At 36.7% G+C, this 15123-nt stretch overlaps 2 protein-coding genes across 2 annotated transcripts; both read left to right on the top strand.

Annotated features, from left to right (window-relative positions):
- Window positions 1-752: 752 nt before the first annotated feature.
- PCOAH_00016250 (Uncharacterized protein) lies at window positions 753-2951 on the top strand (the record flags this gene model as incomplete). The annotated part of the gene is made up of 3 exons (XM_020058434.1): window positions 753-1536; window positions 2255-2550; window positions 2670-2951. 3 exons carry the CDS (start codon window positions 753-755, stop codon window positions 2949-2951), a joined length of 1362 nt encoding a protein of 453 aa, XP_019914200.1.
- Window positions 2952-10046: 7095 nt separating this feature from the next.
- PCOAH_00016240 (KIR protein) lies at window positions 10047-11986 on the top strand (the record flags this gene model as incomplete). Its single annotated transcript, XM_020058433.1, has 3 exons — window positions 10047-10049; window positions 10187-10945; window positions 11078-11986. The coding sequence occupies 3 exons, from the start codon at window positions 10047-10049 to the stop codon at window positions 11984-11986; spliced, it is 1671 nt and encodes a 556-aa protein (XP_019913920.1).
- Between the last annotated feature and the right edge of the window lie 3137 nt (window positions 11987-15123).

Genomic DNA, 15123 nt, shown 5'->3' with positions numbered 1-15123 from the left:
ATTTTTAGAGCACCCCCCTTTTTCACCTTTGAGTGTAACTTCTTGTAGGTGTAGGGGAAGTTAGGCAAGAGAATCTATCCACGGAGGGATGCTGCTCATCATTCTCCGTTCATCTTCCCACATTAAAGAATCCGGAAAAGGGAGGGAGTTGCCCACTCTGTTACACATTACTGAGCAGCACTGTAAAAAGCGACAACTGACGTAGGTGTTAGTACGCAAGCGTATAAGTAATGAAATAATTCTTCGAATTATCACGTAAAGTGTAATAATATAGCGTACGGATAATGAATGTATAAGAAATTTGCCATTCGTTTTCCCTTCCCATTTTGTGGTTCTTTACACAGAGGTACTCCTATTTTCCACTTAATTATGTACAAGATAATTTCATATAAATATAGTTGGTCATTGCTCCTTGAGAACTTAGCAATGTGTACAAATGGGAGAAATAAAAATCTAATGGGAGTTCATAATTATTGTTCGGCATACGGAGCTCTTTATATGTATTATTCATAAATATGTAAAGGATAAATTCCAATATAGATCCATTATGAACCGAAATATGCACACATAAATCATGGTATGGCCGGAAGGAGTACTACACATTGGTTCCTATTCAAAGTGAATACACAAATGTTGTACATGTAGTTCATCATATAAATTTCAAGAGAAAATTAGAATACGTATATGTACTTTGTCAATGGCATTTGTAGGAGGACTACGGAACTCAGTTATATTCAGAATGTATATATGGAATGCTCGGGAGTGGGAATTTCAAAAATACGTTAAGTAGTGCGGATAATGAGTTAGGAAGTAAGTTAAAAAGAGGTTACAGTATTCGAAATTCTGCTGGCCAAATTATGGACGCCCTGACCCTGGTATCTAAAGTGAAGGGACAAGGCACAGACAATAATGATATTTGTACATGGTTCTATTACTGGTTAGGGGGTGAGGTAAATAAAAATGAAAAGAAGGGGATCTTTTCAACTGTTATGAATGATGTATACGCTGCCCTGGGAAGTATTGCCAGTATGAGTAGCTGTAACCCCTTAAGCCATCATAGTAAGTGGGAAATTTTCGAACAGGAAAAAACAAAGTTTGAATTCAACCAAGACTACAATCCAAGCACAGAGCAATTACAGAAGTATTATGATTCATGTGATAGTGGATATCATGCATCCCAAACAACTCTTCCAACTTTCCGTAATGTACAGGAACAATGTAAGAGTACTGACAATGATCCGTACTGTGCCAAATTCATGAGGAAATATAGTAAATACTGTACACAGGAACCATTAGGATTAATGTGTATGTGGAAACATCCCGCAGAACATACTTCCGCTTCTACAGGAACCTGGAAACCCGGATCTTCCGGCGCAGGTTCCTCTGCTCTTGGTAGTACGGGTAATGAAAACACTGGTAGTCCAAGACCAGGTTCTTCCGGTACCGGTAGTACTGCAACTTGCAATTCAAGTCCCCCTTGTCCAAAGAAACCTTCTGCTGGAGATGACTTCGACTTAGGAGACGCCGTGGTAGATGGTAAGTGACTGGTGCTACATTGCTTTATGATGGTGTGGTGGAAAGAAGAAAGGTTGTGTTAGGGTGGTAGGTGGAAGGGAGGCTTTTTTAGGGGTGGTTGTTGGAAGGAAGGTTGTTAGGGGTGGTCGGTGGAAAGGAAGATTGTTAGGGTTGTTAGGTGATGGTAGGTGGAAGGAAGGTTTTTAGGGGAGTTAGAATGGAAGGGAAGGGTTAAAGGAAGACAAGGGGAGAATGAAAAGGGGAAAAAGACAAGGGGAAGAAGGAAAGGAAGGGAACAACATAACCTTCCTCTCAAGGGAGGGAACATTACCTCCCTAAAGGAAGGAAAGGAAAGAACAACCTTCCTAATGAGAAGGAAAGAAAAGGAACAACTTCCCAGAAGGAAGGGAATATCCTTCCTAAGGATGAAAGGAACATCCGTCCAGGGGAAAAGATACATCCTTCCCTAGGAAGGAAAGGAACAACATATCTCCCTCCTTAAGAGGGGAGGAAACAACGTTCCTCCTTGAGAAAGGAGAACATCCATCCTAAGGATGGAAGGAACAACATTACCTTCCTGAAGGAAAGGAAGGAAAGAAAAACCTTCCTTAGAAGGAAGGAAGTTACTTCCCTGCCATTATTTCACCTTCCATACAGTGCGTACCGTAGGAACACACAAGACTTTTAGCTTAATGGTTTTTAATTACATTGAAACCTTCTTTTTTTATTTATTTTTTAGCTCCAGATAAGGAAGGAAAGAAGCCTACGGCAACACCAAAGAAACCGTCTGCTGGGGACGACTTCGACCTTGGCAATGCCGTCGTAGATGGTGGGGTGGATGGTGTCTCTGGTGGAGAAGGAAAAGGAGGGAGCGACGGTGGTGGTAGTCACAGAAAAGAAGGGGAAGAAGGTGGTGATGGAAGTGGTGCCTTACCTGGTGCTGTGTCTGGTGGACTTGCTGCAGTGGGACTTCCCACAATCATGTTCCTTTTATATAAAGTAATTGTGTCTCAACATTTAAAATATATAAATAATGTAATGTATTCATATTTCCTTCCCTTGGGAAATAAATGTTAATATATGTGTTATTTATATGTGTGCTGTATGTACTTTTTTTTCTTTCTTCCCCTTCGTTTTTCCACTTCTTTCTTCAGTATACTTCACTATTTTCTGGGATAAAAAGCTCCTTTGGGAAGAGCAGAAGAAGGAGATCCGCCATCGGACATGAATTAAATGCATTCTCGGAGGACAATTCTACCACATTTGGTTCGACAGTATATTCAACAGAAGTTTCGTCATCAAATTTAACAGCAGTAGAATCATCAATAGCAGATTCAACGGATGTTTCTACCGTATATGGTGGACCAGCCACGAGAAGAAGAAATAATAGAAGAGGAGGAGAAAACAGGAGGAATATTCCTTATCAACGTATGTAGAACAACACAACACACATTGTGTGTGTGGAATGTAACACATTTGGAATGTAATGTCCTCCCTTCCGATGGAGCAATAAATGACCGCGCACAGTTTAAATATAGTGTGTAAAGAACAATATGATCTTTTTCTTTTTTAACTTTTTTTTATTTTCTCTTTTTTGTATTGTTATAAAGTGTTTTTGTCCATGTGCAATTAATATGAGCCAAAAATGATTTCTTCACTTCATTCGGACTTGCTCCTAAATTTTTTTACTGAAGAATTAAAATGGTTATTAAATTTTTTTGTTATAAATTTTTACCTTCATAATTTTTTTCTATCTAACAACTTCTTTTTCTTTAATTCCAATTATGGACATATTTGAGAAAAAATGCTCCTCCATATTGTGCGCGAAGATTCTGGCGATGGTGCGCAAAAAAAAAGTGTTCTCACAAAAAAAAAAAAAGAAAGGAACTGTGTATACAATTACACAAATTTTGAACCATGTCACATGGGTGTGTATACGAAAGGATCAATATTATGAGGACAAACATTGGCACAACAAAAAAAGGAAAAAATTAAATTGAATTAATTAATAATATTGAAAAAAAGAGAAAAAAAATTAAATTGAATTAAATTGAATTAATTCATAATATTAAAAAAAAAATAATAATCCGTCTACCCCTTCTAAAAACTAAAAAAAAAAGAATGGAGCAAGTGTACACACACAATAAAAAAAAAGGGGGGGGAAGCAACAACAACCACCAAATAAGGGGCAACCCCAAAAAAGAAAAAAAAGGACTTACTGCCAAAAAAAGAAGAGGCGCTTGGCTTTTAGTACTTTTTTCTTTTTTTTTTTTCTTTTCGCGTCTTGTTTGGAATATCTTCCATTATGCACTTATTTATATATACAAATGAAGGAAAGGAAAAAATAAAAAGAAAAAAGAAGGAAAGAAAAGAAAAGAAAAAGTCTAAAAAATAAATTGTCCCAAAAAAGAAAAATTGCCCTAATATAAATTTGTCACACAGAAAAATATTGCACAAAAAAAAAAAAAAAGAATCGTCCCAAAAAAATGCCCTATATAAATTTGTCAAAGAGAAAATTGTCCAAAAGGAAAAAATACCCTAAATATAAATTTGTCATACAGAAAAAATTGCAAAAAAAAAAAAAAGTGGGGAACCATGTGTTTATGCGCGTCCGAATTTTTACACTGTTAAACTGTAGCACATATTTTTTTTACGAACACACATCGGACATGGTAAAAATTTCTGTAATTGTACACAGTTCTTTTTTTTTTTTTTCGGAGAAGCGCGCATTGTAATACATGTGATGTACTGTTGGGCGCTAGAAATTAACAACTTTGCGCGCAAAAAAAAAAGCAGTAAGCCAAGCTCTCTTTTTTTGGCAATAAAAGGCTTGCTTTTTTTTTTTTTTTGATTGTTGCTCCTTATTTGGGATGTTGTTGTGCTTTCCCCCCCCCCCCCTTTTTTTAATGTGTGTATCCCCTTTTTGATTGTGTGTGTACTCTTTTCCATTTATTGTGCTTTTCATTCTTTTTTTAAAATTTTTAGAGGGGTAGACGGATTATTTGTTTTACTTTATTCTTCTAATATAATGAATTAATTCAATTATATTTTTTTCCTCTTTTTTTCCTTTCTTTCTCTTCCTATATGTGCATCCTTCATAGCGAAATAGCAGGATATATTCTTGTACCTAATACCTAGGAGGGGACCCTATTCCAACACCCTTAACCCTACTCCCACATCTCAAACCTTCATTCTAACACCCTTAACCCCACTCCCACATCTCAAACCTTCATTCTAACACCCTTAACCCCACTCCCACATCTCAAACCTTCATTCTAACACCCTTAACAACCTTCCACCACTAACAACCTACCACCCCTAACAACCTTCCCTTCCATCAACCACCGACCTAACAACCCACCTACCATCTTCTATCATCATCTGGAAGAAGATGAGGTATATGGGATTGAATATTCCGTCATGGAGTCGGTTGCTGTAGAATCATTATATGAGTATTCCGTTGTTGAGTCGTTGTCGTCGTCTGACAATGGTGAGTTTAAATCGTGGTTAATGGTTGATCTTTTTCTTCTTCTTCTTCCGTTCCTTCCTCCCCCAGAGTGGTTATTCTTCTTCAAGAAGAAAGGTTTGTACTTGTAAAAAAAATATGCCAATGTTGGTAATGCTATTGCGGCAAGTCCACCAGACACAGCACCAGGGACGATACCAAGATTATCAACTTCTTCCCCTTCTTTTCTGTGACTACCACCACCGTCACTCCCTCCCTTTCCTTCTCCACCAGAGACACCATCCACTAAATCGGCATCACTAAAGGAACCACTACTACCAGCTTGGTTTGGACAGGGGTTTGGTTTGGGACAGGATGGTGGTGGATCGTCATTACCACCTAAAGAAAAAAAAAAATACGAAAGTTAATTTCAATATAATATTTTTTTTTTTTTTTTTTTTATACACCCTTCGGGTGTACTTCCCCCCAAGGGGGAAAATACACCTATCATCACTAACAACGTTCCTTCCACCAACCACCATCCTAACAACCCACCTACCACCCTAACAACCTTCCTTTCACCAATCACCCACGTAACAACCTTCCTTCCACCTACCACCGTACCACCCACCTAGCAACCCACCTAACACAACCTTCCTACCACCATACCATCATAAAGCAATGTAGCACCATAAAAAAATGTACCACTTACCATCGACCACGGCGTCTCCTAAGTCGAAGTCATCTCCAGCAGAGGGTTTTTTTGGAGTGGAGCATTCTAATTTCGGTAGTTCCTCCTCCTTCCTTTCTCTATCCGTTTCTTTAAAGTTATTACAATATGAACTACCATCACTACGACACATACCAATTAATTTGTCATAGGCTGTCCGTGCTTCCTGAAGGTTTCCGTTTAATTTTGCTTCCCAGGGACAAGAGTTACTCTGTGCCTGTTTCCCTAATTCGTTATAGTCATATTTATAATCGAATATTTTTTTCCTATTCTCAAAAATGTTCCAGCTTATATTAGGGTACTTATTAGTACATATACTTATACCTCCTTCGTACTTGGGGAACCCATTGTAAATTGTCTCCATGACTTGTTCAAATGTGTGATGAGTACGGTTCAATTGTTCTTTTACTTTAGTACCTAACCAATAATAGAAGAAATCCCATTTTCCGTAGCCAGGCGGCTTCCCTGTCCACTCCATTCCATTTGCACTGCACCACCCCTTCGCAATTGGACTTATCCACCCATCTCCCTTAATTGCCAGATTGCTTAATACTGACACCAAATTTCCTGTCAATTGTGGCCCGTACTTCGCATTCTTTGATCCATCATAACACGGCTTCCCTCACTTCTTACCGATTTTACGGTATATTTCTTCTGAGGGTAACTGAACTGAACTTGCCGTCTGCTTCCCCTAAATAAAATATATAGAATTGACGCAAAACATATGTTTGTATGTATGTACTCCTCACACTTTACTTCATTGTACTAAGCACATAAAACACTATGCACATAATATATAATTCCTTATCTCGGAAAGAAGTAGGAGGGGAACAGATCCCTTCAGTGTTGTTCCTTACCCTTCCACTCATTGTTTATATACACATTCCTTCTATGTATATATATAAAAAGTAATCTACAAATGTTCAATCATTGAAAAGGAATGTGTACAAAAATATTCCTCCTTTCATAATAATGAGCAGGAGTGTATATGTGCTACAATTCCGTTCGATTAGGGATTAGGAGCGTGCATATATCAAATTTTTATTTCTCATTCCAATAATGCACATTGTTCAAATTATTCAAGTAACCACTGTACATTCTATGCTTGGATCAAATTATCATATGCACATAAATGAAGTAAAAATATGAATATATTGTACTGAAATAAGAATAAAAGGTAATAAGATCAGGAAGGGGGCGGAGTGTGTGAAACATTTATGCACATTTTTCTATGCATTTATTTTATACTATTGCATAATATATTTTGTTATTCATAACACAGTATAACTACTTACATGATCTCATTATTGTGTATATAACAATTCAATTCTTTATAACAGAATTTTCTAATAACATTTTCAATTCATCTTTCTCTGGCCACTTAAAGGGATAATTAAAAATTCTTAACACATACGTATTATACAACTTATACATAGGGAATACACTGTTCACCCTCTCAATATGCACACACCCGTAATAATATTCTGCAGTGTACCTTCCCCCCATTGATAACTGTTGAGTAATAATAAATTCACAATTTATATTCTTTTCTTCCCTGATGAGGATACTACAGAGTATTTATTTATTTCAAAAAACATACATTACGCTACATGAGCTCTCTATTCCTTGATCCATAATATATTTCACATCCTGATATAGTTCCTCTTATTCCTTCCTTCATTTTCCTTTTTGTTGTGTATATTACAAATAATTCATTCATATATGTGCAATATTTGAACATTATGTTGTTTGAGCTCCTCTTTTTTCTTTAGTGGCATACTCTATTCCACAATAAATTCATACATCCCTTTCATAGTTCCCTTTTTTCTCTATTACATAATATTAACAAGTTCAGAAGGGTACGGAGGCGTTAGGGGAGTTTTGGGGTTCTGGGGGGAACTCCTTTTTTTATGTGTATACGATGTTAGTAAAATATATATATATATATACAGCATATATATATATATTTATATATATACTGTATATATATTATTATATGTGAATGATGATGATCATCATCATTATTGCCATCTGTGTAGTCATTTGTTGCAACATATAATGGTATTAAGTTACAAATGAGGAAGAGAATTAATGTAGTTTAATATATTGAGTTATATTTGTGTGTGCGTACAGCAAATATGATTACCAATAGTAGTGTATAATTATATATCAGAAGTTTATTAATGAATAGTTCATAAGAGGAATAAGCTGAATACACTATAGTCGCGCCCCCTCCTTCATGTTCAGAACAAAACAGCGTTTCCATATTTTCCCTGTTAATTTGCTTATGCTAGTAACTATTCATCTTATTATATTCTCTTATGCATTTTCTACATAAAAATTTTAGGTTCCTCAATAATACCCATACAACCTTCACTTCAGGGTAATGCACTCCTTTATTATTGGAATATATAACCATAAGGATGTCGATTTTGTAGGTGCTACCAAAGTATGCTACCCCATGTGGAGTGTGAACACAGCGAAAAATCGCTTTTTTAACTGAACTAAAGTAAAAACGACATCGCATATATGTAGGGTCCCTTTAGACCCCTTTCCTTCCTCCTCCTTAGTCATTCCATTCCTTCCTTTCCTTCCTTAGACCCTCCTTCCTTAGACCCTTCCTTCCTTAGACCCTTCCTTCCTTAGACCCTTCCTTCCTTAGACCCTTTCCTTCCTTAGACGCTTCCTTCCTTAGACCCTTTCCTTCCTTAGACGCTTCCTTCCTTAGAACCCTCCTTCTTCCTTCCTTAGACCCTCTTTTCCTTTCTTCCTTCTCCTTAGACCCCTTTACACTTCTAAAAGTAGAATGTGGCTGGGTCCAGCATACAGCCCAAGAATGTGGCAAACTCCTTCCCGAATTTGCATTACTCTCCCCCCTCATCTTTTCATTCCACCCGTTCTCATTAGCTCTATGGACGTTTCCTATTTTAACTTTTTTTTTTTTGCATTTTTGGGTGGGGTTGTATGACAAGGTTAGGGGGTGCCCCCCAGCATGGAGGGTCCTCCAAAGGGGTGCTACAAATAGGGAAAGCCACCCTAACGGGGATGACCCCAAAGGTGGGGTGTGTTGCCCCCGGCGAGGAGGAATATAGACAAACCTTCAATACTATGGTGACCACAGTTACGTAATATATCCATATGGCCTATATATAAGCCACATAGCTCATACAGAGCACAGAACTGTCCAATTGCAGACCATGAATCTGTGCATATACGGTGCCGCATATAAACGCATACATAATTCCATGGATCATATGGATCATATGGATCATGTGGACCATTATGTACCGTGTGAACCATGCGTTCAGCACAGGTTCTAAAAACTTAAAATGTGCGTTACACTTGCGTACTGGGACGCCACTGTACAAAAAGAGAGGAGGAGTTATGGTTGAGCGGTATCGTACAATTTGGGGGTAGTTTTGTTCTATTCTTAATAACATTCGTGGCGATTGATCTATGTATAAGTGAAGACCAAATATTTTATTATACAAAGAAAGAAAAGAAGGAATATATGTGGAACACATGTGTGTAAAGGTTAGCGTGGAAATATATATCACGCTCATAATTCTTAGTATGTGTCATGCAGAGTGTGGATGCTAATCCTTGGCAACACCTGTGTAACGAATTCTATCAGAAAAATCGTCTAACCCGGATGTTGTAGATGTTAATCTTGGCTTTGCTATTTGAGGAGTGTGAAATGGAAGAAAATGTGTGTAATAAAGAGGTTTATTTAGATCATTTATTAAAAAATGCTTAATATTATCTGAAGGGCATAAAAATAAAATGTAACAAGAATATTTCATTTTTTTCTATTAAGTGAAATACATAATTTGCTACAACATTTGTATTACTTCCAATTTTTTGGATTTTTTTTTTTCTGTATTATATGGAAGTGTTTATGTTCATATGTAGCCAATAAGTATTAAAAAAATTTTTCACTTCATTCACCTGTTGGTAAATTGTTTTAATTTATATTGACTTTTTGGTAAATTTCTTTACTAAAAATACGAATGTTCATTTATTCTTTTACAAGTCCTTATCTCCGTAATTTTCTTAATTTCTTTTTTCGTGTATAAATATTTCTTTGAGAAGGTCTGCACTTTCCCCTTCCTTTCTTCCGCATCCACTTTCTGGGAGTACCTTTCCCTTATGCAGAATTATTTATACATACAAATGGAGAAAGGGAAGAAAAGGAAAAGGAAGCACAAAAATTTCATGTATAATCATAACCCTAAAGAAATAATCTTGGAGCAAGCGGAATACTCACGCACTTATTCTCTGTGTGCGAATTTGTAGAAGGAGAAATGTTCTAATATAAATATATTATATATACAGAAATGTTCATAGACATTAAAAATGGTAACACCGCAGCAGGTCATTCCTTATTCAGAATATATAAATACTATGTATATAACAGTTTATGCATAGTAGAATAAAATAATATGTGTTCATATAGAAATATATACTCATATGTTATATCCATTATATATTTTTAGAACGGGGCTTCAGTTGCATTACCCTCAGAAACAATGTACCATATATTCGGCGAAGGCTCAGAGTGCCGTGGAGTGCAGGATGAGGATGAGGATGAGGATGAATGCTGTAAGAATAATGGGAATACTTTAAGTCTAGTGTCACAAATGTGGCTGAAGAGTGATATAAACTTGGCCAGGGAAATTGAGCAGAACTATTGTTACGCACGTAAAATGGAACACGATGAAACAGGTAATAAATGGTGTCAGTTCTTTTATTTTTGGTTAGGTGATAGAATAAAAGACAATTTGAATAATTGGGGCTTGGCGGAAATCATGGGGAAAATTTACAGTCTCCTTCCGGAACACCAATGTAAGAGTGATTTCTATAAGTTGTACGATGATGTTGGCGAGTACATTTTCCCAGACTGTAGGGTACTGTTCGATTATGATTATAACATTAATGCTTGGCAAGGGGACAAGAAATGTACGGTAGGTTCCAATAGTCCAGAATATATGGGACAACAAGCGAAAGCTCAGTCGGCATATTTAGCGTTATGTAATAGATGTGAGGAAAGTAATGATAAATGTTGTACTAAATTTAAAAGTGAATACTGGGAAGGTAATAGGTGTAAACGGTGGCCACCGAGGAACCTACCAAAACTAACGTGCACCGCTGAACGGAAGCCGGAGCATGAGGACGAACTTCTGGAGGATGAGGATGAACCCCGAGGACATGAACCTGGACCTACATCAATGGAAATGGGAAAAGAAGCACTCATGGTTAGTTCATATTCAAAGTGACTAACGCAATAGTATGCACATATAGTACTTCATATATAATATAATGAGTGCATATGTGTAGAGGAATACATAGAAATACATATGTATACATTTCACTAACTTCATTTGTAGAAGCTGCATTTGGAAGGTTTACCTTCCAGGATGGCCTATCAGGACTTTGAATTATACTGGGACACATACAAATCCCATCCATCTGTCAACGCAGTAAAAAGTAGTCTGCAACCCGTGTTGAAGATGTATCCAGATATCTCTGAATGTTTGAATAAAATTGTGGGTGCCTGGTACTATGTGACAAATGTAATGCCCACGCAGAATCAATCCTTTGAGAAGCGTTGTGAATATTTCTATTATTGGCTTGGATCTATGATGTCCAGCGAATTAGGAAACAATGTTTCATTTTCGCAGGTGGTGCGTGCAATATACACGGAATTAGGGCAGTTATCGGCTAAAAACGGGTGTGGATCTGTACCCACTACTGTTAACGGAGTCCTTTTCAATCAGAGGAAAAAGATATTCGACTTCTGGCGTGACCATATTGCTCTACGAACATTGTTAAAAAGTAGTATGTTCGAGTGCACTAGTGCGTATAGTAGTTACGTAAGTGCCGTTACTGCAGCATATGCAGCTGTAGAGGGAGACTACGAAAGGAGCTCTGATCAATACTGGGACGCATTCTGGGGGACGCATAAGGATACTATTAGTAAGGAAATACCGAATTTGGCTTGCCCAGACAAACCTTCTGCTGGGGACGACGTAGATCTTGGGGATGCTCCACGGAATGAGGAGCACAGTGTATCCAGCGTAAAAGGTGACGGGGCACAAGCATCGGAGAAGGAACTTTCAAAAGATTCTATATCACATCAGGAAGAAACTACAGAAGGCGCTACTTCCACACATCCGACAAATGCAACACTTCCCGCTACTATTTCTTCCGTCTCTGCATTGGTAGGACTAGCCACAATCACATTCATTTTATATAAAGTAAGTAATTACAACAATTACAATTTAAGGTATAAATAATGGGAAGTTATTAATATTTCCATTCTACTTAAAATGAATATAAAAACTGAACTACTTTATATATATTCTATATATATTATCATCTTTTTCCTTTCCTATAAGTACACTTCCTTATTTTCGGGGATAAAAAACTCCTTTGGAAGTAACAATAAAAAAAAAAGAAGAACAATTGAAAGAGACTTCGATACTCTAACAGAAGAGACCTTAACAACATTATATTACACAGAAAATTCTTCAACAAATTCTATCATAAATTCAACAATAGACGATCCAACAGAATATTCCACACACACAGTATATTCTGTCTCCCCTTATAATTCGAACCTCAACAGAACGAGTAATAATAATAGAAGAAAGCAACAACAACAGCAGAATAGAAAGAATATAAGTTATAGACGTATGTGATGCGTTCCATTGAATGTAACATTAAATGTTCCTTCCTCCCGACGGAAGGAAGGCATAAATAATCGCTAAGCTCATATAGTGTACAATGGTTACAATGGCATTCTTCCTTCCCTTTGTTCCTTTTTTTTTTTTTTTCTAATTGTATGAAGACGCTTACGTTAATGCGTAATCAATATAAGTGCAAAAAAGAATTTCATCCCACTTTATTTTGAATAGTTGGGAAATTCCTTCTTATTGAAGATCCAAAATATGTTCATTAAATTTTTTTTTTTTTTTGTTATAGGTTTTTACCTGAATAATTTTTTTTCAACTTAATAATTTCTTTTTCCTTTCTTTGTTTCTTTCTTTCTTTGTTTCTTTCTTTCTTTGTTCCTTTCTTTGTTTCTTTGTTTGTTTCTTTCTTTCTTTGTTTCTTTCTTTCTTTCTTTGTTTCTTTCTTTGTTTTCTTTCCTTTTCTTTTTTTCCCTTTTTTCCTTTTTTTCTTATTTTTTTTTGGTGCAATTTTTTTCTGTGTGACAAAATTTATATTAGGGCATTCTTCTTTTTTTTAACAACTTCTTTTGCCATATTTTTTGACTAATATTATACCTAAATTCCAATAAACACACAAGGAAAGACGCAGCTTCGCAGCTTCTGTTCTGTGAAGACATTGTTATTACCGTTTTATGTGAACTGTGCATCTAAAAGATGTGTTGTAACCATAAAAGAGGAGGGGGCAGGGCGAATCATCTCCGCAAAAAAAAAATTTCTTACCAAAAGAAAAAAAAAAAAAAGAAAGGAACTGTGTACACAATTACACAAATTTTGAACCATGTCACATACATGTGCGCTTCTCCTCACCTCCGCAAAAAAAAAAAAAAAGGAAAAAAACATGCGTATGTTGCAGCATGCTTTTACTCAGTATGCACATCCCGGAATTCTAACACTCTTGGAATATATAAAAACAATGAGTTTTTCCTTTTTTCCGAGTTTTCTCTCACATATGTGGGTTACACACAAATGTGCATGTATTGCGGCTAATCGCGCAAGAACAGTTTTTTCTCCCTTTTTTTTTTCTTCCTTTTCATTCTATCTTTCTTTCTTTTTTTTTCTTTTTCTTCTTTTTTTTTAATACACCCTTCGGTTGTACTGCCCCCCCTGGGATGGCTAAAGTAGCAGGCCATATTATGGGGCATTTACCTAGAAAGACCCTACCCCAACACCAGGCCACATTGTTGTTCTTATACCCTGAAACCCGGAACCTTAAACGCAGAATCCTAAACCCCTGATTTTTCTTTTTTTTTTCTCTTCTTTTTATTTCCCATATGTTTACCCTTCATAGCTAAATAGCAGGCCATATTGTTGTTCTCATAACCTAGAAAGGGACCTTATTCTTAAACCCTGAACCTTCATTCTAATACCCCTCAGATCCTTCATTCTAACACGCTTGTACTCTTCATTACTTCCTTCCATTCAAAAGCGCTTTTCTTCATCTGGACGATGAAGTAGTATATGGGATTGAATATTCCGTCATGGAATCTTCGTCTATTGTGGAACCTACTGTGGTAGTTGCATATTCTGCTGTAGAAGAGTCGTCCCTTAACTCATTAGATTCTCTTCTAATGGCGAACCTCCTTCCTTCTCTTTTTTTTCTGCCCCTATTGTTGTTGCTTCCTCCAAAGGTGTTAAGTAAGGTGGGAAATAACGATGTATACTAGTAGGGGGAAAGAGAGGGAGAAAACATAAGCAAATATAGCACATGTATATATTATGCAGGTCCCTCCTTATATTCATTTTTTTTCACATGGACAGAAAAATATTAATAAATACTACTATTCATATTTTCAATTTAATGGTAATATTATTTACTTTATATAGAGAAAAACCAATAAATGGAATTGCCACCACTGGAATAATGGAAGAAAGAAGAGTGGTCGTGTCCATTCCGGAAGAGGCAGGAGCAGATGGTACTTGTGGAGGTTGAGGTTGTTGTTGCTGCTGCTGCTGAAGCTGCGAAGATTGTGGTTCTTGCCGCATACTAGCCAGTTTGGTCTCTAACTGAGATTTAAGGTCTGATGGTTTCGGAATATTGTTTTCCTTAGTAGGGGTATTATTTTGGCATACTTCTTTGTATAAGGTACAATATGCCTCCTGCTTGCTGGTCGTTCCTCGTGGTGTAGGGCAGTCAGACTGCATTTCAGTGCAGGCCTTTTCAGCAGTCTGTAGATACGTTTTATATTGTTCGAGGCATGTGGATGTGCTTTTTTCTATTGCATCCCGTATTGTTGTGTAGTCCTGGGAGTAGTCGAAAATGGTTTTCAACTTATTGAGAAGCTCCTTGTAAACATCAATGTCCTTGTATATTCTGTCACACTTATCCTCGTACCCACGTCCAAAAATTGATTTCACTAGGTGTAGGTAAATTGTCTCTATAGCTGTTCTTAGTGAGTAGTTCCCCTTCAATTTGTCCTTTATTTTGTCACCTAACCAGTAATAGAAAAAATGACAACGGCCTCCATAGAATTGAAGTCCTGTATTCATCGTACTTGCGTAACAGTAGTACCTCATAATTTTATTCTCGAAATTCCCGTCAGCCGCTACGTATATTCCTAAAGCTTGCTTCACTAATTGTTCTACTAAACGCTTGTTCTCCTCATTTGCCCATTGATCACACAGTATCTTATCTTCATCGAACATCGTGTAGAAATACTCCCTTGAGGGTAATTGTTTTAAACATTCTTCCTCCTATAAAA

Source organism: Plasmodium coatneyi, chromosome 7, assembly GCF_001680005.1.
Source record: "Plasmodium coatneyi strain Hackeri chromosome 7, complete sequence".
Lineage (NCBI taxonomy): Eukaryota > Apicomplexa > Aconoidasida > Haemosporida > Plasmodiidae > Plasmodium > Plasmodium coatneyi.
Note: the sequence above shows the minus strand (reverse complement) of the source record. Positions and strands in the feature narration are given on the sequence as shown.